The sequence below is a fragment of the Pieris rapae genome, chromosome 1 (genome assembly GCF_905147795.1).
Source record: "Pieris rapae chromosome 1, ilPieRapa1.1, whole genome shotgun sequence".
NCBI classification, from domain to species: Eukaryota; Metazoa; Arthropoda; class Insecta; order Lepidoptera; family Pieridae; genus Pieris; species Pieris rapae.
The window spans coordinates 7,616,950-7,643,345 of record NC_059509.1 but is presented as its reverse complement, the minus strand read 5'-3'; the positions used below and the strand labels follow the sequence as shown (position 1 = coordinate 7,643,345).

Below are 26,396 nucleotides of genomic sequence, written 5' to 3'. Positions count from 1 at the left end.
CGCGACGCCAGTGTTTATCTTCGATACTAACACGATTACATCCAATCAGCAGATTCGTCGCCCTAATTGGGCGCACCCAATGCGAGGGCGGGCTTTTTTAACAGCTTGGGCAAACAACGCTTTCCCGCGCTTTTCTCCCTTGAACATTGCTTGGGTAAACGACAAACCGTCCTATTTGCTTCTATAAATTCTCGTTGTATATTCATCGCCCTTTCAAGCAAATTACGGTTGCAATGCATTTCAATAAAGTCTTGTTATACATTCAGTGTTACATTATGTGTTTTAAATAATTTTTTGTAGAAGTATTTTGTAAACTTTAGGATTAATACTTTTACTACATTTTTATACGAACTTTCAGTGGCAATCAGGGGTTTTTAATTTCATTACGATTTTTTTGTAGAAATCGTAAAATTTGAAATTTCAAGTTGTGTATAGGATATATATACATTCAGACTTTTTATTGTAAAAGTATTATGAGGTAGTCACAATTAAAATGTTTGAATGGCGTAACTTTAGGCAGTAAAATCTTTGCAATAAAAATGATTTATCAAATACTTTAGTACGAAATCAAACATTTCTGAATATTTCGGTTTTTGCAGACCGGTTGAATAAAAACACATTCACACAAATTAAATTTTTAAATTATTCATTTTGATTTCATTATTGTTAATTTTGTGTTATCTTCAACAAACGATACACATATTCTTAATATGCTATATAGTTCTAATCCATTTAAATAATTCATAACTAGCAGTAATAATGAAAAATCTGTATATTTTGCCAATTTGATACGGTATTTTATTTTAACGCTCAATGAACATATAATTTAATATAAACACATCGTTGAAAGCAATCACAAGTCTGTTTTAAGTTTAAATTATTATTATATATATTGTATTTACAAAACTCATTAATTAGTAATATATAAATAATTAGTAGAGTATTTAAATATTAATTAGGAAGTAACCTAAGTATTGGGATATCTTATATCATGTCCCGCTTACACATTCTGACACTTATCACAGATTATATTCATTTACAAGTATTAGTGTTTTTCAATGTTTTGGTCATTCGCTCAAACTAATATCTACAAGGAACGAGAAATTCAGACCAATGATGATGTTCGAAACATATTTACAGAGTTCTCTTATCTTTTATTCAATCTTAATAGGGAATTATATTCTTACCGTATGACAACTATAAGTAATTCTTATTTAAATAATGCATATTGTTACGCATATGACATATTTTAAAAACAGTTTTTTCACAAACCGAAATAATAAAATGTTAAAAAATTGTATTTGTATGCACTTGGAAAGATACAATTTATATTTACTTAAAAATTAAGAACAGGGCACCGCTCATTTCTTATTTGGAATGGTTGTATCTTCAGTTACAAGCTGTGGGCTATGTATCAGTGGGAGAATGAGCAGCAGCAGGCGTTGGGGTTGAAGGTGGTGGGGTAGAGTCACGAGCAGCAGCGAGTGCGGCCGCGTGTCGCCTTGCCTTAAGACGCAGGTCAGCGATTGAGGAGGATCTACATCGCGCTGCAAGTGCTGCAAATCCTGCGTATGGCGGACACAATGCTGCGGCGGCTGCTGCTGCTGCTGCAGTTGCATACTGTGTAGAAAACATACTATATGTGTGTATATATTACGTTTACAACAGGGTTCATTTTTGAATATCATTTTATTAGACAGTTTAGTATTTATAAAAAAAACAAAAAAGATAAAATGTTTATTTCTCTTCTGTTCTGTTATTAGAGTCTATGAACAACAGCAACTGAAACCATACCTGGTGTGCTGCAGCTGATAAAAGAGCCGAATCGAATGGCGCGAAAGCCGTGGGTGAAGGGTGTGGTGCGAGTTGTATCGGAGGCGGTGGCGGTCTTTGTCCACCGGGGACGGATCCAAGCCGCGGTACGGCTACGTAAGGCGCCACGCGGCATGGCTCGAGTGGAGTGCCACTTCCACTGACTAGAAGACCTAGGAATGTGTACAGGAATCCTAATGTTTATGTTGTGTAATTTATTTATTTCGTAATCCTACAGCTAACGTAAATTATAGATATATAATTACAAACAAATACACTCAAAATATAGCCAAAGATGGATTACATTATACATTTACTACAAAAAGATTTACAAAAGGGAACAAACAAACAAAAAGTAAATAATAAAGAATTGGGGACATGTTTCTATGTCTGTTTAATTGGTCAACTCGTATTTGTATTTTTCAGAAGCGGTTTCCCCACGATGCTTTCTTTCACCTATTGGTGTAACTTGTGTTTTTCGTACGATATTTCGCACGATCTCATTTAAATTTGCATCTAAAAATCGTTGAACCATATGCAAACAGTCTTCGTTGGTAATAGAAACTTACAAAACTTAATTGGAAAAATAAAAACTGGTTGATTAAAAAGAGATCACTTAAATATCGTTAGGTATTTACGACAATCTGTTGAATTGTCTATTTCACATTATTTAACTTAGTAATTAATAAGTGATCACAGATTATATCTCAATAAAAACTTGAATAGTCTTTATCCCTTACTCAATGTCCTAACAGCTTATTGATCCATGACAAAGACAAATGAATGTCGGGCGCAAGCCGAGATCCTTCTCGAACTTCACTTAATTAAATTGATATTTAAGTAAAGCATAATTTGCTCGTAAATTAAGTGAGATTCGTTGTTTATAGCTCTCCCTCGGGTGAGGCAATTAATAAATTAACACGGATCTACTCCACTCAAGGTGTTCGGTTCGCGTCTAAAGGATTAATTCATTTAATTATAGAATAAGGACAAGTTTACAGAAAATAATATTGCATAGGCCCAATTATAATATCAATATCACAGCTTCAGAAACCGTAACTTCTACTCCAGACACTTAAAATATACATACTTATATAATTACTTAAATATTGTTATGAATATAAAATAGAAATGCACCGAGATCGGAAAAGCTGTTGGCAATTGGGGTATTTTTATTTTCTTATTTTACAAATTGTAATCTTGCGCGATAGCTTCAACAATTTAAATACATACTTCTAATGCTAATGAGTTTGTTGTATGTAGTTTGAAAACGATGTTACATTTTACATAGAAGTGTTTAGCAAAGATTTTCGTATTTTTGTTGTATATATACATAATACCAGGTTAATAGTAAAAATAATAGCTGTTAAATACATTAGCACAAAGACATTACAATATATAAAATACTTGAAATCTTTCGATTACATATCAATATAACATTACGTAGATAAGAGTAGTTCGAATCTATAAAACATAAATACGCATGCATTGGGCGGGATTCACGTTGTCTGTAAATCAGCGCGCTCCGGTCGCCCGTCGGCATTATCAAAATGGATGTTCACTGCGCGTATGAGTTATTTCCATATTTGACACCGAATTACTTTCGAGAACTGCCGACATAAATATGAGCGTCCAGCACCCTTCGCCTTCACCCCGCGAACGTGCATTTATTTGATTAACTCTGAGTTGTTTAATTTAATCGAATTATAAGGTAAGCTGGGGGGTGCCGCTATTTTAAAGCATTCGAAACATCTTTACAGCGGTTTCTACGCAATAAAACATCACCTCCCTCGACGCGAACTTTAAAATTACATGAACAGGGGAGGAATTAGGCTCCGTTTTCTTTTTATTTTTTAATCCACGGCCAGTGCTATTCATACGAGAAATTGGTGCCTCGTTATTTATGAAGATTTATTTACTGCTGCTGATGGTAAATGTTTTTCATTTTTTATAATTAATTTGATAATTCTATACCTACATTAAAAATATACTATATAAACATTGATAGAAACGTAAGTTTAAACAAAACGTGTTAATATTTAAAAACTTTTACATAAAGTAATCACTAAGATTACTTTTATAAATCCATTTATAAATACACACTAATGATACACCACAAACATTACAAGCACAAACACATCACATCCGATAACATCATTTGTATCGCGGAGATTTCTTAAAGGGGCAAAAGTAACAAATAACCGTTTCATTTCACTTTACATGATTGTTCTCGTGTTAGTGAGGGGGTCGCGGGGCGCACATAAGTTAATAAGACATTTAGCAAGGGACGGCGGGATTGCGTCCGAATGGCTCCCATGGGGAATCATTTTATTCGATTCCAGCGAGCGGCTTTTTTTGCTTTTATGCCTCGTTTAGCGGTTCCTCAATGCTTTCACAATCACAGCACAGTATTCTGTCAACTCGATTTCACTTATTACAGTGATACCATGTAATAAACGTTGACGTCGGTTACCCCAAATCTAATAGTTTTATATTTTCTGTAAGCTGGTACACGTGATTTCGTTCTAGGAATATTCCTCTCAGATTTTACTAATTCATCAACTTCACTCTCCAAAAAGGCATTTGTTAGTCTTTGACAGTCGTGAAATTGAAATCAAAATTATTTTAGTGTTGAAGGTTTACTAAGGTAAATAAAATTGAAATTATATAAGAAAATCATTCCATGAGCTTATTTATAAAAATAATACTGACCCTTACAAATTTGTAAAAATAGTATCTCTATATATTATATAAACATTATTTAGGTTTATAACCTTACGTTATAAAATAACGATCAAACGGCAAATACCCTCCAATTTTTCAATTGAACTTACACGAATTTTTTGCCATTTCGCGCGTTTCCGACCCGCCATTTTAATTATTCATTCTCGTGAGTTATGGTCGAATTAAAAAACTGTTAGAGTGGTACCGGCGCCGGCGGGAGTTGTAATCGAGTTACGTAGACTGATGGAGAATACGTTATACGGTCATCTCAATTGCTTCGCGTAAATCTAACATTTAAAGATTTCCAGTTTGTGAATCTTTAAAGACCTAAGATGGAAGTTGTAAACGAAAAATTTAATGTTTGGTTTGTTTACTCGTCTTTCAACAGTTATTAAAATATAATCATTTTCCCTTTAATAAATCTCCTATCTACAATACACAATACAGATAGTATTGTGTCTTGTAGACCGTATTCATATTCCACAGTTTTTTTTTAAATTGTAAGTTTACGATCGTCACTAGAAACTATCTGTGCTTTCCAAGCAGAGTTCTTATTTTTGGTAACGAGACCGGCGCTTGGGGTTTACCATTTACATTTACCAAGCTTCCTGTAAATGACATAATATGATTCCAGGCTATATTTAGAGATATATTCCTCTAAGACCCCTCAGATAAAATAATGATAAAGTAAGTTTCCGTACCAATGCATTTATTGCAAACGTTTAGGGCGACGCAACATTCATTTGCACCCGCTTACTGCATTAATTTTATAACTTATTCAAATCCTCATGGTTTATTCATAACAATTTGTTAGCGCTTTAGATGACCAGAGTTTCAGTGGTTCAGATATATTTTAAAAACCTATTAAGGAAATATATGTACTATTAAGAAAATCAAATTATTATTATTATAATAACTAGCACTTATGCACTGTCTCATTCGGTAAAGCAAAACATTGCGAAGAAATCGGAATGTCTCAATTCGGAAAATCGATAACATGTGTCAGATAAAAGGTTAATCTCCATGTCTATTGTCTATGAAATAAAAATTCTCAATGAACGGACCCAAGACCACAGTTCTTCCCGGCTCCTCACGGGTGAATAAATATGTTTTTAAACATTTTCGCATAGAAGTAAATGCGGACATAATAATGTCTTTACCAATAGGGTATCGCTGGCTCCCTTTGTGCACGGGACGTGATGAAAACAAAATGATTACAGAATAAATGACATCAACACGTAATTTATAAAAACATTTCAATGAGGTTTAGAATATATATCCTTATATTTTCTTGCAATTAAAGCCTATATTAATCAATGATAATGTAGCATTTAAATGTTAAATTAATTTTTTAAATCGGTCCAGTAGGTACTTTTTGAGCCATTCGTTAAAAATATACTTACTTACATACAAATATTTTAGTTTAAATCTTTATTCTATTATTATAGATAACAACGTAATTACTTAGTGGTTATAAACTATATATATATATATATATATAGTTAAGATTTAATTATTTAAATTGTTAGATATAATTAACTTAGACCCAATGCGAAGATGCTGCATGCAATACTGGTTCTTTTAGTGTCACATATTATTTAAAATCCATCCATCTACGGCAAGAATATGGAAATATTTATCACCCAAACACTAGTAGAAACAATATAAGCACGATAACTGTTTCGGCTACGTAGCAGAGAGCAGATCCAATTCTGACCTATTAGCCTATATATATAAGTCAATAAGACTTATTAGAGGCTTAAGAAAATAAATAAAAGAAAATCTTTTACAAACCTTTGTGCATTTGACTTTCGTGTTTACGGCATTTCGCTCTTCGGTTTTGAAACCACACCTATAAAATAATAAAATGACTAATGCAATATTCGTATATATATTAATGTTTAATGAAACGCTATGATAGTGAATATTTCAAATATTTTTGTTCTCTAAAGTGTTTAAAACATTTCCTTTAGAAAGATGCTTGAATTAACTGTGATAACCAAGTGATACTTCATAACAATATTTTGAGTGAAGTAATTTATGGTTATACTTCCTGAATTATGTTTTAAATACTTAAAACTTTAAACAAAACTTAGGTAATTCCCCTCTTAGCTTTAGATGCAATGTTACGTCAGATATTCTTACAACATCGATTTAGATATTAGTAACTAATATTATATTAATATATATGTTACAACAGTTAATGTGATTAATTAGTAAACAGAGATAGCGCAGCAGCGAGACAAACAAACAGGCTAACCGCATTAGTGTGGAGGGCACGCGCCGCGTTGATTGCAACTTGCCCTCGGTACATCATACATTCATAACCACACCACAGTCTACTACCGAGTTCTATGTAAACTAGGGTATCAGTATACCTTCAATCACAGATATCGTAATAAGACCAAAACCATAAAATACATTCATACTTATCAAAGAGTTAAATAGTACAGAGACACAATTCACATTCATTCTTGCAGCATAAGACAGACCATTGCTTCATTCTATAATTTAATTATCCCGCGAAATAAGAGAAAAGTAAATGTAAAGGAATCAATGCAACTACTCAATCAGGTAATCAATTACTCAGTAATAGACACGCACTTGACACTAGTGAAGATGTAGTTGTAAGGGTCAAGGCTTTTACCTAATGTCCCCTACCACTTAACGCCAATCGAGCTCTAATCGCGATATATTGCCGATAAAATAACACTTGTTGGACGGTAGCAGCTAATTACGTGCATTAATAATGAGGGTACTTTGTACGGGATACAAGGGTACGAGCGATATTGTAATCGTACTCATTGTTATCTATATTGTTATGCTGTGCTTAAGTTATTTGAATAACCTGATGCGTAGCGCCCTTTTAGTATTGGTGCTACGCAAAAGAGATTGTAAATAATATAAAAATGACAAATTTCTTCCCATTTGTACTTAGGTATGCATCAAATGAAGGAGAATATCTTTTTGAACAAGGTACATTAAATATTGTCAAGTTTATTTCATTTTGCATAAAATTTGCGATAGAATTAAAATTGCAACAGTTAATTAAATTATTAATTACCAAATAATTTTTGGTCGGACTAATTATTTTTATTTTTAACTAATTTTTGTCGTTCTTTTATAAGCTTTATGGTTAAATTAATAAATATGCTGTATATATTCCTATACACAGATTTACTTTGATCATTTACAGCAAGTCAAATAGGTTTGTTGCCAGGTGCAGAATCCGGCTTGAACGTCCAAGATATTTTTAAAAAGTTTTTGGTTCCTACTGGATTTTTAACGAATTCTGGCTTTACATTAAACAGCATTAACGGCCTTTGTAGTTCTAACAGCACGTGGCTGCCCTGATATTTTCTGGTATTCGACAAACGAAGTGTTGTTGTATCTGTTTATAGTACGATATACGATCATACGGCTTTATATATCAAGCTTTTGAAGCGTCTGGAATATGATTGATGGCTCACTTTGTGCAAGGCGATCACTGCAATCCTATTTTCTTAACACCCCATTCTATATTTTAATTTGATAATCAACCCGAAAAAATAAATTATTTGGTGCAAAAACGAAAGAAATTTAAAAATAATATACTTGTTCCAAATTCAAATTAATTAAAAGTTAAAATAAAATAAAAGTTTCTATGTAACAGTATTTATGGCCAGACTAGTAAGATAATATACCACTACTTTATTACTAAGATTGGGTTTACCTACTGTTACATTCAATATAAATTTTACCTAAGGGCGGATTCAGGGTTGAGATAATTTTTTAATTAATATTGTGTTGAAAAATAGCTTTTGTTATTCGATATTTACATTCACATCTTGGTCACTTTACTAGTACGTTGATCTGCCCTTGTGCAGGTATCGTAAATGGTGTGCAATTACTAAACGCTTGAATAAAATTATCACCAACCTGAACGCGGGCTTCACTCAGTCCCAACCTTTGGCTGAGTTCTTCTCTCATGAAAGCATCAGGATAGTGCGTTTCATCGAACAGTCTCTCCAACTCACCCAATTGTTCTAGTGTGAAGTTTGTGCGGGACCGCCTTTGTTTACCACCGACGTTTCCAACTCCACAGTTTGATTTCTCAGTAATATCTTAAAACAAAAAAAGTTTCAATTACAAGCTTAAAGAATCTCGGAAAGAAAATTTATTAGTAATATATATATACAATATCTTCTAGTATTAAGTTTCGGTGGCTTGAGCTATGCCTCTCAAATCTGAGTACGACGACCCTAAGATACGACACCTTGGAATCACGGTAGTGCATTAAGCCGGGTCCACATTTGTATCATGTTGACGTATCACGATCAGTCGTATCGTATCAACTATTTGTATCATAAATATGGACGCTCATTTTGTCCATGTCGTATCTTTAAGGCGTATCTTGTAAAAAACACGTCCATACTTAGCAAATGCTGTATCATGTCGGTGTATCGGCTTTTGCTTTGCAAATATAGACGCTCACTTTTCTTCCGATGTATCATTTCCTGATACGCGTGTCTTTCAGTATACCTTTCCCTTCTCATACGGCCATGTCAGCAATTGCTGACAATTTGGCGGTGACTTGCGCCTGTTATATTATTATTAATAGTATTTCACAACTTGATAAGTTTTATAAAACTTTCGTTTTCCCAGCTCATCTTGTTCCTTTTTCACTGCGACTAACAACTATAGTGCGGATCGGGCCGTATCAGACACGGCGTGTATCATTAACGAGTACATTTTGCGTCCAAACTAGCGATCATGATACGCGCCGAAGCCACGCAACGGAGATACGATACACCGAAATGATACAAATGTGGACCCGGCTTTAGTGGACCTTTCGTTTTGTGTGCACAACAATCGCTATGGAGAAGAAGAACAACGCGAGAAAACCAGCATAAAAATCGACGGCGCGTGTCAGGCACTAATCACCTTCTTGTCTCTTTAAAAAGAGAATTATCAGGTCAAGACCTAAAGGCCACTGTATTTTACAGATAACTTCAAGAAACACCAACAATATATTATGTTGTTGGTGGTTGGGTTATATCTCTATTTTATATCATAAATTAAGGTTTGTTAAATCATAACAATAAATCCATCGACTAATTGAATATACTTAAGCGAAGAAAATCAAAGTGCTAATCTGGTGCAGTGGGGCTCTTGGGACCGGCAAGGATATCGAGATGAACGGGGATACGTTTAACGGTGTCGTTTGAAGCAATTTAGCAAATTGGGAAGCTCTCTTTTTTATACGGCAATTATGTAAATGGAGGGATTATCCAAGTGTGGGCGGTGCTGCGGGCCACACCCGCTCTCCCCTTTCATCCCCGGGGCATTGGAACTTCTTAAACGACTAAAACTTGAGAACAGTGATTAATTATCTAACAAATACATTAAACCTTCGTGATTTATTGAATCGAATTTTAGGTATGCAGTTGTCAATGTGATCATTAGTGATAATATTGTATACTTACGCAACTTTATAACATTTTAAATATATTTCATTAGGTATAGGAATTATGTATATTGTAGGGGGAGCGATACAGAGACGAGAGCGAAGCGTACGAACATCTTTATAATTTTATAATAATATATTTATAATTATCAGAGAATTAATTGTATTTACTTCAATCTGGTAAAGTGGATTTTAGATAGTTGTATTATAATTATATCAATGCTTTTATGACCAATAAAATTCTTGCATTAAAGAATTTAGTTTGAAATTATAGGTATGCAAGTTATCCTTAGGTAGAAATATAGAAAGTAATTAATACGATTAATATCGGGGTGATTAATTTACTTAGTAAATAAATTTTCTCTTCACTGAGATATCATAGAAAATTTGCTAAGACTTAAGACTATTGTTCACTAACACTAGTTCACAAATTAAAATGGTTTTGTCCTATTTAATCTTCACACTAGTCCCGAGGTGTCAATAAGTTAGAAAACCTCGACATTCACGAGATGGTGAGGCCTTTATTCTTTATTCCGACGACTTTTATATTAAGATCCCGATGGAAGTCGTCATTGTGAATCTACAAGGGTGCATTGATTACTCCCCTGAGCAATTTGTTTTGGAATCGTTGGATGGATCAGGACTTAAATATAATATAATAATTAATTTTGTTCTGAACACGAGGAATCCTACTCAGCATACAGTACAATTTACGGTAACAAAGATCCAAAACTTCGCGCTTCTTTCAACATGGTTCTTCCATCGGAGTTTGGTATCCAGTGTCTAACTCTACCTTGGTATTTATTGCCGACCACTTCTTATCATGTATGTGTACCATGGCATATTTTGAAGAATTTGTGAAATATTAATAAAGACATTGGCACAATTCTTGACGCGTGTTAATTTACTTAATTATAAGTATACGGACTATGTCAGACAATTACATGAATTTAATTTTTTGAAATCGACCTTGAAATGTAAATAAATTTCTCGTAAATTCGCAATCGCCAACGTTATCAGACGGTACAGAGTACTGTTGCTATGGCAACTGGTCACTAGATGTTCCTCATAGGAAATATCTGAGTTACTATCTGGTTACTAAACTATGCTTCAACAAATTGAGATACGAGAAGAAATACTACAGTTATACTTTAATGAGACTAATATCACAAAGGGTCAGATTGAGTAACGAGACTTAGCGGGGATCCCTGTGTCCCAATACATATTCGACGTACATATATAGTGTATATAGTCAGGCTTATTGTAATATGATATAGACATTAATGAAATTAGGTAATTCTAGTCAAAAAAGGTATTATTAACTTGACTGTAGTGCTTTTCTCATGTTTGCTACACATGAATAACTCATTCAAAAATGGTTAAAAACATAAACTTATTAAAAAAGGCGATCGTTAAACACCAAAATTAGTTTTCTTTATGATTCACATTATTATACTATTTAGTGTCATGTTAAGCCCAAAGTAGGTTTTAGTTTACATAAGTGTCTCTTTTAATGTTAAATATAATAATATAATTCTAATCTTTTTTTCGATATTAACAAACTACATATATAACGGCGGTTAGACAAACAAACTCTTTGCTAAAAGTATACTTTTTATATCTAACCCGTTCATGCATTTCCATTTGGACTTACTTTAATTTGAAAATTGTTATTAAAAAATATTTTCATATTGTGTGAAACATTAGAAATGGTAATGATAACAACACATTCAACTTAATGTCGTTGAAATGTTTACCCTGTAAAATCTTCTGTCTATATTTACTTCGAAGCAGAAATTGTATTTCAATAATCACTCAAGGAATCGTTACCGATTCATTCATTCATTCGATATCGATTTCCTCAGTTCTAATGGCCCTACAATTAATATCATTAAATACATTTCATAGCTTTTTATATATTAATAAGGTTAACGATATGGCATATTACAATAATATCAATAATTTTTATGCTTTCGAGGCCTTCCTTGTCTTTCGGGATTTCATATTTTCCAAAGATACATTCGAACAAGTTTCTACCATTACAGAGATGAACAGATTAATAAGCACAATAGACGCTATTTTGTAATAACTTGATAATGATGGAGATATTTTTTTTAGTAAAAATAGCAGACTAGAGACTTTTAATGAATATACGGAATTATTAGGTACCTACTTAAAGATAAACTATTGGGAGTAGGTTATAAATACAATGAGTTTAATAATTAAATAGAATTAAAAAAACAATTAATAAATTCCCCAGAATCAAAACTCACCGTGCTTGTTTTCATCATCATCTTCCTCCCGTTTATAATGCTGTGCGGGAAGGGGTGATACTAGCCAATTCCTCGGTCTCTTTGCCGGCGGCGCTTTCTCTTCAAGAGCAGTGATATCCACCTCCTCGTCCCCATCATCGTAGTCCACGTCCCGAGGAGCAGGTGCTTCACCACCTTCCAAAGACTTGCTGACGAAGTCCGCCAGCCGCTCCATCACCATTACTGTAATGCCTAGTGCCTCTGGCACACGTAATCGCACACGGTCATACCCCGACACGGTTAAAGGAACACACTGCAGCAAAGGCGGACTGAACGCCTACACCACCATATTTTCATCCCTTCACTAAAATATCGACCCTATTATGCGGTAGTTAGCATAGTATATTGTTTGTTTTCGTAATGAGGGCGGCGGGCAGACTCCGCCTTTCGTCCGCGCAGGCGCCCAAAGACGCAGCCATCGCGGAAACGCCATAAATGTTACCGCCGGTAGATAATACACGCCTACATTATCATTATAATAATAATGAATTTTGAAATTATTGCTCTTATGTACGCGATTAAAGCATATTAAACTATAAGCGTAGGTGTTTTCTAACAGAAAAGTGCAATGTGATTTAAAAATATATTCATAAAATATTTTCTACGTCAGGTAAGGGTATTAAAAGGAAATTCTAATAATTAATTAAAATATATATATTTAAAATTAAAGTTCACAATATTAATTAAATTTCTATACAAATGTTTTAATGCAATATAATATACTAAAATAATAGTAAGTAATTCACACAATATCCATATTCAATTCCATAACAGACCATTTTGTAAATAGCATACGAACATGACGACATCTAAAATAGACAAATCGATTGTAAAAATAAGTATTTCAAACATTAAATCTATATAAAATTAAATAATAGCAGCATTGATACCGAAACCTAGCCGAAATTTATTGTTAGGGTGGTTAAGGAGTGCAGAAATTGCACAAGATATTTGCGAGTTCTTGCCGCCGAGTGCGCGTTGTAAAGTAGCACCAACCAAGCCGTCGGAGTCGATCGAACCTCGCACGCTCCATTCGTCTAAACGCCATTCATATGCCAGAGTCGCCACGGCCCGCTTCACAGAAAATCCAACCTATGTAAATGATGAACTTGTTGAAGTTGGAAATCTTGTCTACTGTTATGTAGAGTCCTTGGTGTTAGCAGCCCACTCCAGGGCCTTGGATATGTTTGGGTGCTAAGAAGCATTTTCACGGCAGACATAAAGAAAAGTGTAAGTTCGCAACCCCCTTTCATAAACCAAAAAGCAGAACCTAGGACCTTTATTTTAGTTATTTGTTTTTTTAATAGGTGATGTGTGCAAAAAGGTAGACTAGTTGATTAATCGCGTCACTTATTTAACTTTGACAAAGTGTTTGCATACTTATGTAAGTACTTATCCTAATTTCAAATATGATAGTATTTAGAGAAAATGCACTTCGTCCGGGGTCAAAGACGTTTAATTTCTAATCACAATTCTTTCAGTTTTATTTGTTTTATGCATTATTCATTACTGTACCGTAAGATTGTCAAACACGTGAACAGAAGTGGGTCATTTTTTTTTATTTAAATTGTTTAAAGAGAAATTAATTATTTATTTGATATTTATATTATGTATAATAAAACTGTTTCAATCCTATAAAATTTAATATTAAATAGTACCTACTCATCAAGTAAAAAACTAATTGTCATAATTATTTAAAATTAAGATTTTTTAAATTTGATTTCAAAACTAAAAATTACATTTACCGACCTCAAGTAGGGCAGCCACCGTCAAAAATGGTTTAATGGTCCTTGCGTAACACAAATCAAGACCCCGATTTCCTAATGTGGCACTTATAGAGTGGTCGTCAATAGCCCAGCGACCAGCACCTGAAGCAGAAGTTATCTCCGCTGTATGACCTCTTGCGACTATTTCAGCGCCTAATGACAACTGCTCCGTTATAGCCTGAAAACAATGTGGTTGGTTTATCGCATAACTAACATATCCGGAATATGAATTCCGGTAGGATAGGTGATTGAAGGGAAATTGAGATAGGTAGATGTTTATATAATATATGTATATACTTCCTAAAGAATCTAAGTATAATTTAACTTATATCTACTATCTACTACTATAATTTATGCATGCATGCTTTATTATTTGCATGCCTAGGTATCGAAATAAACATTAAGTATCATTTGATTCAGTATCAAATCTACAAATTTTACTCTAGTTTAAAATTGAAGTAGGAAAAAATAATCACCTGTAAATAATGAAGAGCAATAAACTCTCGGTTAACAGCTATAATCGAAGCCGTCGAGCTATTAAAAAATGTATCAAATATGCTCTCGAAACTATAGAATTCTCCATCAGCGATTTGTGCCACCACTGTCGCACGGGTCCCCTGGGATGGACCTACTCTAACTTCTGTACTCATCTGACCGCCTGGGGCAGCCTCCAATACAAAATAAGGCAATTTAACCGTCTTGTCTTTATCAATATAAGAAAGTAATACTTTATATCCACCTGGCGATACGGAACTAAAAGACAGGGAGTGACCCAATACCCAATTATTAGAGGAATTTTGTTTCACAGAAACGTAAGCTCCTTCGAAACATTGAGGAAGGCAAAATCGTGCTGCATTGTGGATGTGACGTAAAAGACCAGGATAATTTGCACCCGCTGGAAGAGCTTCGGGTTCCTTGTGGCTATGGCATATTCTACCAGTTCTAGAGCCTGTCACGCCTGCACCAGTTTTACCGCGGTCACCTGAAGTTGATTTTGATCCATCTCGCACATTACATTCACATTTCCTCGGAGATGACGCATCACCCCCTGCGTATTTATCTGCGGTCGTAGGGTCTCTCCGGGGAGAGCTTGCTCGCGAGCCAGTGTTCGATTTAGCGTAAATAGTTTCTAGGGAGAGTAATTTTAATAAATCCAATAATGACGGTGTAAATCCCTGGGTATTCGATGAGTCTTTATTCATTTTAATAATTCGGAAAAATACTATCTACATACATTTATGACGTCTATGCATTATGTTTAATTTAGTCGCTTCTGTCATCGAAAAAAGCCGCAATCAAGTAGGTTTTAATAATAATTAATAACTTTGTGCTGGTATCAGTCGTCTAGAATGAATGATTCTCAAACGCTTACTTGATGATTTAGGAGTTGTGTTCAAGGTTGCTATTCAAGATTTTATGATAATTGTATATGATATACACGCATTTGGGCAATTCCCTTTTACTTATATATCACTGTAAGTTTAATTAGTGATATATAAGTAAAAGGCTTGATAAAAGGCGTGATATATAAAAAATTGACTTGGAATACAGATAAATCATTTTTAGATAAACTGCGTCTAAGCGCGCTTACTTGAAATATTTCAACAAGTTCGCAACTTTCCAAAAGTACATTTTTTTATGTACGCTGTTGAAATATCGCAAGAAAAATCTTCTTGCGATATTTCAACAGCCCATTTTACCATAGTCAGAGAAAAACTTTCTCAATATTCTTTTCATCGAGTTACTATTTTAGTATAGATGCTTATCATTTCCACAGTTGTTTAAAAAGTTAAGTCTTAGTAATTGACACAGAAAAAAACACATTTATCTTATGGCTGCTAATAATTCATAATAGAATGATTACGTGATTATTTAATGTGTAAACGTTCAGCCTTAACAGTTTCTAATAATTATTTAGAATCATTGAGTTAAACTTACTGTATGCGTACGGTGAACAAAATATTAAAATTCAGAATTTCGCGGTGGTGATTCTTACCAAATTTACCAATCACAACATAGAAATTCTTTTCCGGAACAATGATTCGACTCGATTTCCGTATGTTCCTAGCACTCTTACCGAGCCGATAATGTTAATTGTTGTCAAATGTCATTCATCAATTGACAATTTACTTTTTAAACATTTTAATTCCCGTGTTTATGCCCTAGTGGCTATTAACTTATTAAGTAGTATATCTCTTTGTTAACAACATAATATATTATTAAGTTTATTTAATATTTAGAAGTTGGTTAAACAAAGATTTATTAAAAAATGACTAACAAGCTAAGTGCAAAGTTCTTTGAAATATTTCGGAATTTGAAATCAGATGCTGTCCCTCGACCCCCAAGGCCTAATTCATATCAAGAGAATCCCGAAGATGTACAAAATGAAAATGTAGATAACACAAATAACATCGAAACTGAAGATATTTTTAATGAGAATGATTCGAAAAAAACAAAGAAAAAGCCAAAATATAAAAAGTCTTTCTCTACTCCCGAACCAGATCCGACGCCTGCAGAAGATGAGGATGATAGACGAAGCAGTAATGCAAGCAGTGTGGTTAATACCCAGGGTAAGCTAATAATTTTGTTGTGTTATTATTTTTGAAAATCAAAGCCAGAGTGACTCATTTTAAAGCTTTAGTTTGTTTTTTAAATATATCTTTATCTTGTTACTCATTGCATATGCACATTTACACATAATTGTTTTCTACAAAGAATTTGCTTGAATTATTAAGTGACAAATATATACTATAGAATACAGGATTAAAATAGTTTTAAGTAGTGTAAATACATACATCTATATATGCATATATACGCTTGTATTCTAAATAACATATGTTTATAGCCACGGGCAATGTGATCAACATTGTTAATGCAAGTAATATTCGTTGGGGAAATGAGTTTGTTTATTATTTGGGGCCTGTAAATGGTCAACAAGCTTCACCTAAAGCACAAACAAATGAAGAAAAGATAGAGAAATCTGAACTCATACAACAACTGATGCAAGCTGATATTCAGGTAGGTTCTTAGATTTAAGTTGTAGTTGTACTTTAATTTAATAATTGGAAAACCTTCATGAATTGCTATAATTATTTATACAACAAACCTTTCTAAAAAAAGTGTCAAAATATTGTAAAATAAATATGTCAGGATAAAATATACAAAACATTTAGTTTAATCTATTCAAAGATGTTGGTATATCTAATTTGCAAGATTTAGTTAGATACTGGTACTATTTTCATTGTAGTATTTTAGGCGTTATTCACACATTATATATTTGTATGTATATTCATGCAACCTATATTTTCAGCCTGAGCATGAATATATTGATTATATATCCAAGAACTTGGGTAAAAATTGGTACAGAATATTTAAAAATCTGGGCTACTCAAAAGGACAAATTGAAACAGCTGAAATTGATAATGCACAAAGCGGTATTGCTGAGGTGAGATTGTGTATAATATTTTTATGAGATTTTACTTTTATTAATCAAATCTTACTCTATTATAATCTACAGTGTAGACAATCCTTTTGCTTGTTTCATTTTATGTCAATAGTATTTTCATAGACAATGACCACTCTTACTCTTCCACTTATTCGGTTGAACTTGAAGAAAAAATTATATTTTAGGCTCGTTACAAATTACTCCTTGACTGGGTAAGAAATGATGATCTTGGAACTCTTGGAAAACTAGCTACTATTTTATGGGAAGAAGATGAAAAGCATGTTGTTAAAGAGTTAGCTGTTATTTATAAAAGAAACCAGGAATTATAATTTTTAAATAATGATCTTTATATGATGAGTATATGTTCTATATGAAAAGTTTTGTGCCAATTCTTTTATATTTTTAACTTGTATATTTGAACAATTCTTGATAATATGGTGCTACCATACTGTTACATTCCAAATGTTATGGAAATCATATCAGCAATTAAATAAATGTTCCAGGTTGTATGATAGATGGCATTTTGCCTGTAATATAAATTATTTAATAACAGTTAAAGGAACTGTTTGTTCCTTTAACTTTTTAAATAACTTTATTTCATCATATGAAAAATAACCATACCATTTGATGTTTTGCATAACAACTACAATAATTGTTTGTTGTCAACTAGAAATAATATTAATAAGAAATAACAAATTACTATTATATAGAAGGATATATTTTTATGAGGTTTATATAAGATACAGGACCTTTGATTTTGTTGTTTATGTATATTGTAAATTTAATGGTAATGATATTAAAGATTTCAGAGTGTTTAACACTATTTAAAAAACAACAAAATAATGATGTTAACAATCTAGGCTAATTTTATACATACATATCACAGTAATAACAAAATACATAAATAAAATTTAATTATTTGAAAAGGAATTTTGTGCAATAACTAAAAAATGATTGAATGTTATATAATTAGTTTTAAGATTAAGTTAAGAATCAACCTTTTTATTAGATTGGTTATTTTAAGTTTTTATATTCAGGGTAAGGAATAATTAAGTAAATAATATACATAAATTTTTATTAAACCAATTCGGTTTATGATATGTCTTATGGAACGCAACGTAAAGACATACATATATATAAATATATATAAAAGCACAAGTATATACAGGTGTTATCTTGTTGATATTGTGTCTAGTTTTTCTTGTTTTCAGTTTCACAAAAATATACTGTCTATGACTATGTCAAAAATTTATCTAGTCATGTAAGATTTTTACTGTTTTGTATCAAGAAATCTATTGAAACAATATACATATTTTATATAAATATGCATTGTATTGTTAATCTTATTGTTTTTCTCAATATCATCCTAAATAACACATAGTAATTTTTAAGTAATGTTATATTATGGTTTTACATATTCCAAAACTAAAGACAAAACCAGGTTCAAACTTAGGCCTTTTAAAGGACTAACTTTTTGACCACGAATTTTCAAAGCAATATGAACGTAGTGGTCACGGGAGAGATAATTATTATTCACAACTTTAACATTATTTATCCCTCTAAAAACACAACAAAATATGAGAGATAACCTTTTATAAAGGGCAACGGTGCATGAACAGTCACTGTGTACATTTTAAGGGTAACAGACGTAATGCCGTATCCAAATAAAAAAGGATTAAATATAATTCAAGTCGATGTTAAAGATGTCAGGTTTCCCACATCCCTAGGTGGACACGGATCTGATGCCCTGGTAAGTACTAATATAGAATTAAACATTACTGACAGAAAAATAAAATTATGGTTACCCGCAATTGCTTTTAATGACATTACGTTGTTATCTCTGACAGTATTAACATAATTACGTAACAGTATAACAACATTTTCCTTATTTCTTGACAACGAACAAGTTATTTGTATATTTTGAGTAAATCTATATCCTTGGATCGTGAGTTTATCTTTGACGACAAAGATTTTCGTCTTCTATTCACGCAAATGACTTATGAGTTATGGCTAAGTAATGAAACAGACGCAAAAATATTTGTTCTGTATTTAACTTAAAAATACATTTAAGAGCACTAATTTTTATTTTGTTCAGGTACCAAATTTAAATGTATATTAAAAAACATCTCGTACGTCTAATTAACCCCTAAACTCGTGCTTTACATACTAATCACACATCAAAATCAGCACTTTAGTTTGTGTTTTTTTTACCTTTTTTAATTAATTAATTTATTTTATTAATATTTATAAATGGAAATCTACTGCTAAAAAACCTATGGTATCGTTAGTTCCTATCATTACTGATGTGCTAGGAACTAATCACAATGAGATTTAGCTTTGTTAATCTTTTAGTTATAAAACACACTTATATGGAGACGTATTTTATATGAAGGTGCGTACGCTTTCGCAGAAAACGGGTAACAAATGCGAAAAAATGTGTCTTTCGTGCATATTCTTGATAATAGTGAGCGCTGTTCGGCCACGTTTAGAGCTTGCGGCGGTGGCAACTGGATGGCAATCCGACTGAAAACAGAAAGTATAGTGTTCTGTAATACACTTTTGAACAAATTCATCAAATAGAACTAAACAAAATGTATTATTATTGCCTTAGTGACTACATTAAAAGGTAATCCTATAATATATGTATAAAACAAATTGTATTACACATTTAATAGCATACTGACCCAAACTACTCCTGTGCGTACGTCACCACAACGACGGAGAATGGCAAGCAGGGTTTCGGTCTGACGTTTACCTGTGGCCGTGGAACGGAGATTGTGGTGCTGGCCATTCGATCTCTAAAAAGATTTATGATTGGAAAGAATGCTGCCGAAATATTTAGCAATTTTTCTGAATTCTGGCGAACTATTACGAATGATTCACAAATGAGATGGGTAAGTAAATTCTACACTTATGTTTTCCGTAACTTAACTTTAAATAAATTATTTTAAAAGCCTATGTGGTTTAACTAGTGAGGATTATAGAAGGGACTTTAAATTGTCCACTAAATTGTCGTCAGTGTCCAACAATCATGGATAACCTGAAGTTTCAAGAAAATTATTCGGAAGTGGCGGTATGGTACAGACAGCATACATATGCTTTATTAAACTTATACCAATTATTGTTTCGCTTTTAATCGAATCGACGACTTTCGAGTTATTCGCCAAATACGTCAATCACAACAATTCAATAATGGTCCCTAAATATTAGTGTAGGTTTATAGGGACTTTTTAAAAATTAAAGTAATATCAAGCTGATGGTGAATGTTCAGGTTGGACCCGAAAAAGGAGTAGCTCATCTTGCAGCAGCAGGTATTCTGAATTCATTATGGGACTTGTGGGCTCGGATTGAAAACAAACCTTTATGGAAATTGCTTATAGATTTAGAGCCAGAGGTACGTAGGCAAGTTTAAATAGCAAGTATCTATTAAAAAGTTTATATGTGTATATATTGTTATTTTTCTTTGGTCTCGTAAAAGATCTAGCTCCAGTATGAGCGTCAGATCATAATTGATTGACTATCAACTGTCGGCAATATTTAACGGTAATTTTGAAATACTTTTTAAAATTTTAGAGTTTATTATGTCGCATTGTGATTTTTTTTTGGGTAGGAGTTAGTCTCAACAATCGACTTTCGTTATATAAGCGATGTGGTCACTAAAGAAGAAGCCGTTCAAATGCTGAAGGCTATGCAAAATGGGCGGGAAGAGAGGGTGAACTTCTTGGAAACAAATGGATATCCTGCGTATACCACACAAGTTGGTAAGATGATTTTTATTTCAAACAAATAAACCAATTTCTGATTAATTTTATTATTTATCGTTAATAACTACTGCATTTTAGTTATTTTTTTCCATACGCCAAAGTAGTATAACTTCTAACGCGTGTTCATTATTACACACTCTTTTTTTAAGAATACAGAAACATATGAGACAGAAATGTATACGGATTGGTATGAATTTCTCCGTGCACCGAAACGTTCATTACAATAATATTATAGTTAAAAACCTAATTAACTACTAATTTCCTTCGATTAAATATAATAAAAATACATAAATTATTTGTTTACATTAAAAACAACATAAATGAGACCAAATAGCAATATTCCTTGTTATTGTTAAGGACAGTACGGTGATTTACCGCATGTAAAATATTTTTTGACCTTGACAACGCTAGCACCCAGATGTTTTTGGTAACAGAATTAAGATTATTTTCTTTATCCTTACGTTTCAAATGTTTACTTGAAAAATTGAATTACTATGTAATTCAATTTTTTTACCCTTAACTCTCCAATTCTCACACATTCTCGAATAACTTCACTAGTATTTTTATAGGCATTGTTCCCATATAGAATCTTTTGATTGCTATTTAATTTATAGTGTTGGCCGTATTTAAAGACTAACAAATACCGCCTCTATATCATCAATCAACGTACAAGTACGTAACGTACAGTATATATTTAATTCATAGCCATTTCTATAGTTATTCAAAATTGTTGAACAAAACGGGAAGCCCCAAAACCCGCACTTGCTAGTAATATCTATATAGTGCCATAGCCGCGAGGATCCTACTATGAAATGCAATGCATGCACGAAATTCAAGTTTGGGTGCGTCATTAACTGGAAGTAACCTTCATATCAATTTAAAATATCATTGTCGACTGGAAATTACATAGCTTCACATGGATTCAAAACTTTGCCTGGACCTTGCTTTAAACAGCTGTTACATATTTTTGTCTTTTATGTTTATCATGCCTCGTCACATTACGAATTTTTACATTGTATTAACTTCTGACATGATTGTCGTTTCTTTCAGGTTGGATGGGGTATAGCGACGAATTGGTGGAGAAACTTTGTCGCAAATATTTAGATCTTGGATTTACGCATTTCAAAGTAAAGGTTGGTCGTAGTGTAGAGGCGCAACAGAAGAGCAACTGTTGTCCGAAAATGTATAGGAGACGACAAGGTCTTGGTAAGTAATTTAAAATATGTCGCATTAAATTTATTATTCACTCTCATCTTATCTTAAACATTATTAAGTGGAAACAATATCTTAAGATTAATGTCGGTATGTATGAATGTCACTTTCGTAACATGATTTAGGATTCTATCGAGATGGCGCCACTCGTATATCGCACCCGTGCTCTTTCATAAAATAATCCATGATCTACTTACGATTACTACTTTAATTAACTAACTGCTTCTGTCCTTGCATCCGTTAATGCTTTTTAATTATTATTTATTTTGCTTTGTATTATTACATATTATATTGCTTTCTATTGTTTATATTTTACGTAAGTACATTTTTAACGCATGTAAATGTGTATTTTATGCATTATTTATTGTTTAAATTTAACGATATTATAAGTTCTAAATATTTTATGGAATTTAAAAAATATACTATGGAAAAGAGTTGTATACTCCTGTTTATACCTTTTTGTACCAGTTTAGTTATAGAGATGTAATTAAAATGTTTTTTGTACAGATGGTAGATGCGAATCAAGCATGGGATGTGCAGGAAGCTATTTCCTGGATGAAGAAACTCGCTCATTTGCATCCATTATGGATCGAAGAACCTACGTCACCTGATGACGTGCTCGGTCATGCTGCTATCGCTAAAGCTTTAAAGTTAGTTACTTATTTTATAGCAATAGGTTTGTGAACATAGAATAGTTCTGACGACATAAAAAATCACTAATGTGATAATCACCTTTCTACCTCTACAACACCGTTGGATGACTGAGCTGAAAACTAGGCCATATCTTTGACAGTTACATACAGAGAAGCACACATCTGCTTTTGAAGCTATTAACTAACCACTAAATGATGGAAAAATATGCCGTCAACATTTTAGAAATATATATATAAATGTTTTATTTACTCTTTGTAAATTACTGTAGGTGCTAAGAATAGTTAGTAAATGCCCTAACTATTCTTAATTGCACTAAAGCATGAAGCGTATCTAGGTATATATTCTGCACTCATTAAGTATATAAGAATCATCTTTAGCTTTACAATTGCACACTAACAGTTTACACACCACATTGCCCCATTTTTAAATATTATTAGATTTTTGAATTCTCAATTTAAAATTTAAAATCACAATCAATTTTCCTCCTTCCGTACCTCATTTAGCCTTATCATATATTACCAATGTTTCTTTATGAATGTTATTTCTTTGAAAGTAGTTAGTAAGTAATAAAATTTGGAGTTAAGAATGTGAAATAGAATGTGATGTGAGTGAATGAATATGATTTCTTTTTTTCTAATGCAATACATTTTTTTATTCGTTCCGATGATTGATGGTTTGGTTTACGCGAAAAGCATTCTACAACTCATTACCTAGACGGAATCGTTAATTAACATGAAAAATAGTTCATGGCAATCATAAATTTGGTCTATTTTACTGGATTAAAATCTTATAGGTTTTTGTGTTACGTGTGTGTTTGGAAGGAGATAAATATTATCTAATTAAATCTGATTAATTTATTTATAGGCCGTATGGTATCGGGGTGGCGACTGGTGAGATGTGCGCAAATCGCGTTATGTTCAAGCAGTTTTTGCAAAGCGGAGGCATGCAGTATTGTCAAATTGACTCTGCCAGAATCGGAGGGATTAACGAAATACTCTGTGTGTACCTTATGGCTCGAAAACTGAACGGTAATCTTTATTTTTTTATAATTGTAATCATCGATGCTGCGTGTCGGTATGGAAATAGTTTGACTATAAAAACAGTATTTCCGCATGTACAAAAACCAAATATCTCAATGTTCAAAACTGCTAAACCGACTTTTGTGAATTTTACAAATAGAGTATTAGGCTTAGCTAGAAGGAATATTAAATAGTTTTGTTTGCTCATTGTTTAAATACTATTAACGAAACTATCTATCTCAACGAAAAAAGTTACTGAGTAGTTCAATTAGTCAAATAATGATGAACTAATTTAATTTTACAGTGACTTTTAAAAATAAAGGTTTTATGAAATCATTCGATCTCTTGTGAATAAACACATTGAGTTATCTAAATCGTATGACTCCAACTATAAACTAAACTATTAAAATGAGCTTTTTATACAGTGTCTCAGTAATATTGACAGGAATCAATAAATTACAGTGAAAGTATGTCCACACGCCGGCGGTGTTGGTCTGTGTGAAATGGTGCAGCATTTGCAGTTTTGGGACTACGTATGCCTCTCGGGGACTATGGAGGGCCGACTCATTGAATACGTTGACCAACAGCACGAACATTTCACTGACCCATGTGTTGTCGAAAACGCTAGATATATGGCGCCAAAGGTTATTTATGTTTATTATTAATAAAAAACATATCATTTATTTGCTTAAAAAGAGGTACATTCAGATCGAATACCTAATTATAGAAAATATATAAATAGGCAAGCAATTGTCACATAATAAGAACATTGCCATAATAAGATAACTTTTTTTGATTGTTGTCAAACTTATGGTCTAAATACTTGCCCACGTTATGAAGACCTTACCGACCTGAAATGACAATTAAATTTAGTTACGTAATAACGAACCGATGGCCAACGTTTTGTTCCAAACTATACCTAATCAATGCTATACCAATGACCATTAACTATCTTCTTTAAAGACCTTCTTTATTTTGGTTAAAGACCTATTTTATTTTAGTTCTCTAAAGTATCTACTTTCTCGGTCTTTAATTCTTCGAGTCGAGCTATCAACTCTAGCACGTACTCTGTAACTTCAGAAAGCAAAGACGATAACTTCAATGGTGTGCTTTTGCACCCAAACAGTGCAATATATATATACCTTTTGAAAGAATTTCGAGTTAGAATAGAAACCCAATATTGGAAAAGATTTGCTATCGCTGTCTGACTAGTAATTATTTAATTTGACTAATGACGTATTTCTTAATAAAAATTTTGTTTCAGATGGCAGGTTACAGTACAAAGTTTTTGCCGGGAACTGTAGAGAAGTTCGCTTACCCAAAAGGTAGTGAATGGAAGAGAATGATTGGTGAAGGTGTATTCCCTGAGCCCGACGAAGCTGAATTAGTCAACGAATGAAAAACCAACTGTATACCTACATATTATATATTAAGTTTTAAATATAAAAAATATCTTTACCAAGGTTTTATACATTATTCTCTACTATACTTACATTATTCTAATAAAATATGGTAAATTCGTTTCTTAATTTTCTTTGATCTTATACAATGAAATAAACAATTAAAAATTAAATGAATGTTGTATTACGCACCGACAAAATCTATAACGGCCCAATAAAACGATATTCTTCTTTAGAATTGATCATTTTCATCCTTTCTACTCTTGTTCCAACATTTTCGACTGAAAGAGTTTTGTCGTCAAACATTGAGGCAGTACGCATGCATATATATACCTTCGTTCTTCCCTCACTTGTCACCTATGACCAAGTCTTAATATTGTATTATGTAAATGTAATACGAGTAACACACACAATGCCAAAATTAAACATTATGATAGGTGCAAACAACAAATATCTACTTTTATTAATATCTTCTACACAATGCTCCCGACTATTACACAAAAGATGTTACGATAATCGTCGGAAGTTCTTGTTTGAAAAACCACTTGAAGATATGACGCCATAATTAAAAAAACTAATATTATTCTCAGATAAACAGTATTTACTTAGATATTCCTCTATGTATTTGGGTAACTGAGTTAATTAATTTTTATTCTTCAAACAAAACTAATTTCACCTTTACTTGAATTTTCCCACATGTGATTTGATAAGTTTGCAAATATCTAATATCATTATTTACTACCAATGTAAATACAAATGACGAAAGCAAATGAGATATAAGATATTTTTAATTCGTTACGCAAATACCTCCTGCTGTTTCCATGAGAAAATTAAGATATTTG

The 26,396-nt window shown here is 32.6% G+C and overlaps 4 protein-coding genes across 4 annotated transcripts; 2 read left to right on the top strand and 2 right to left on the bottom strand.

The window, feature by feature from the left end:
* Positions 1 to 1,315: 1,315 nt before the first annotated feature.
* On the bottom strand, positions 1,316 to 12,498 carry LOC111003907 (short stature homeobox protein 2). The gene is made up of 5 exons (XM_045634144.1): positions 12,256 to 12,498; positions 8,455 to 8,639; positions 6,331 to 6,388; positions 1,795 to 1,985; positions 1,316 to 1,620 (listed from the first exon to the last, which is right to left on the bottom strand). Exons 1-5 carry the CDS (start codon positions 12,473 to 12,475, stop codon positions 1,408 to 1,410), a joined length of 867 nt encoding a protein of 288 aa, XP_045490100.1. The 5' UTR covers positions 12,476 to 12,498; the 3' UTR covers positions 1,316 to 1,407.
* A 549-nt stretch (positions 12,499 to 13,047) lies between these two features.
* Positions 13,048 to 15,515, bottom strand: LOC111003863 (mitochondrial import receptor subunit TOM40 homolog 1). Its single transcript, XM_022274598.2, has 3 exons — positions 14,537 to 15,515; positions 14,044 to 14,238; positions 13,048 to 13,386 (listed from the first exon to the last, which is right to left on the bottom strand). The coding sequence occupies exons 1-3, from the start codon at positions 15,260 to 15,262 to the stop codon at positions 13,162 to 13,164; spliced, it is 1,146 nt and encodes a 381-aa protein (XP_022130290.2). The 5' UTR covers positions 15,263 to 15,515; the 3' UTR covers positions 13,048 to 13,161.
* A 699-nt stretch (positions 15,516 to 16,214) lies between these two features.
* Positions 16,215 to 18,828, top strand: LOC111003877. Its single transcript, XM_022274620.2, has 4 exons — positions 16,215 to 16,630; positions 16,906 to 17,078; positions 17,371 to 17,505; positions 17,691 to 18,828. Exons 1-4 carry the CDS (start codon positions 16,330 to 16,332, stop codon positions 17,832 to 17,834), a joined length of 753 nt encoding a protein of 250 aa, XP_022130312.2. The 5' UTR covers positions 16,215 to 16,329; the 3' UTR covers positions 17,835 to 18,828.
* Positions 18,829 to 19,103: 275 nt separating this feature from the next.
* Positions 19,104 to 25,621, top strand: LOC111003915 (mitochondrial enolase superfamily member 1). The gene is given in 10 exon segments (XM_022274673.2): positions 19,104 to 19,255; positions 20,181 to 20,399; positions 20,777 to 20,899; positions 21,116 to 21,266; positions 22,320 to 22,422; positions 22,424 to 22,475; positions 22,989 to 23,131; positions 24,000 to 24,163; positions 24,617 to 24,798; positions 25,419 to 25,621. Coding segments are annotated over 10 exon segments (1,371 nt in total). The 5' UTR covers positions 19,104 to 19,156; the 3' UTR covers positions 25,554 to 25,621.
* The last annotated feature ends 775 nt before the right edge of the window (positions 25,622 to 26,396 follow it).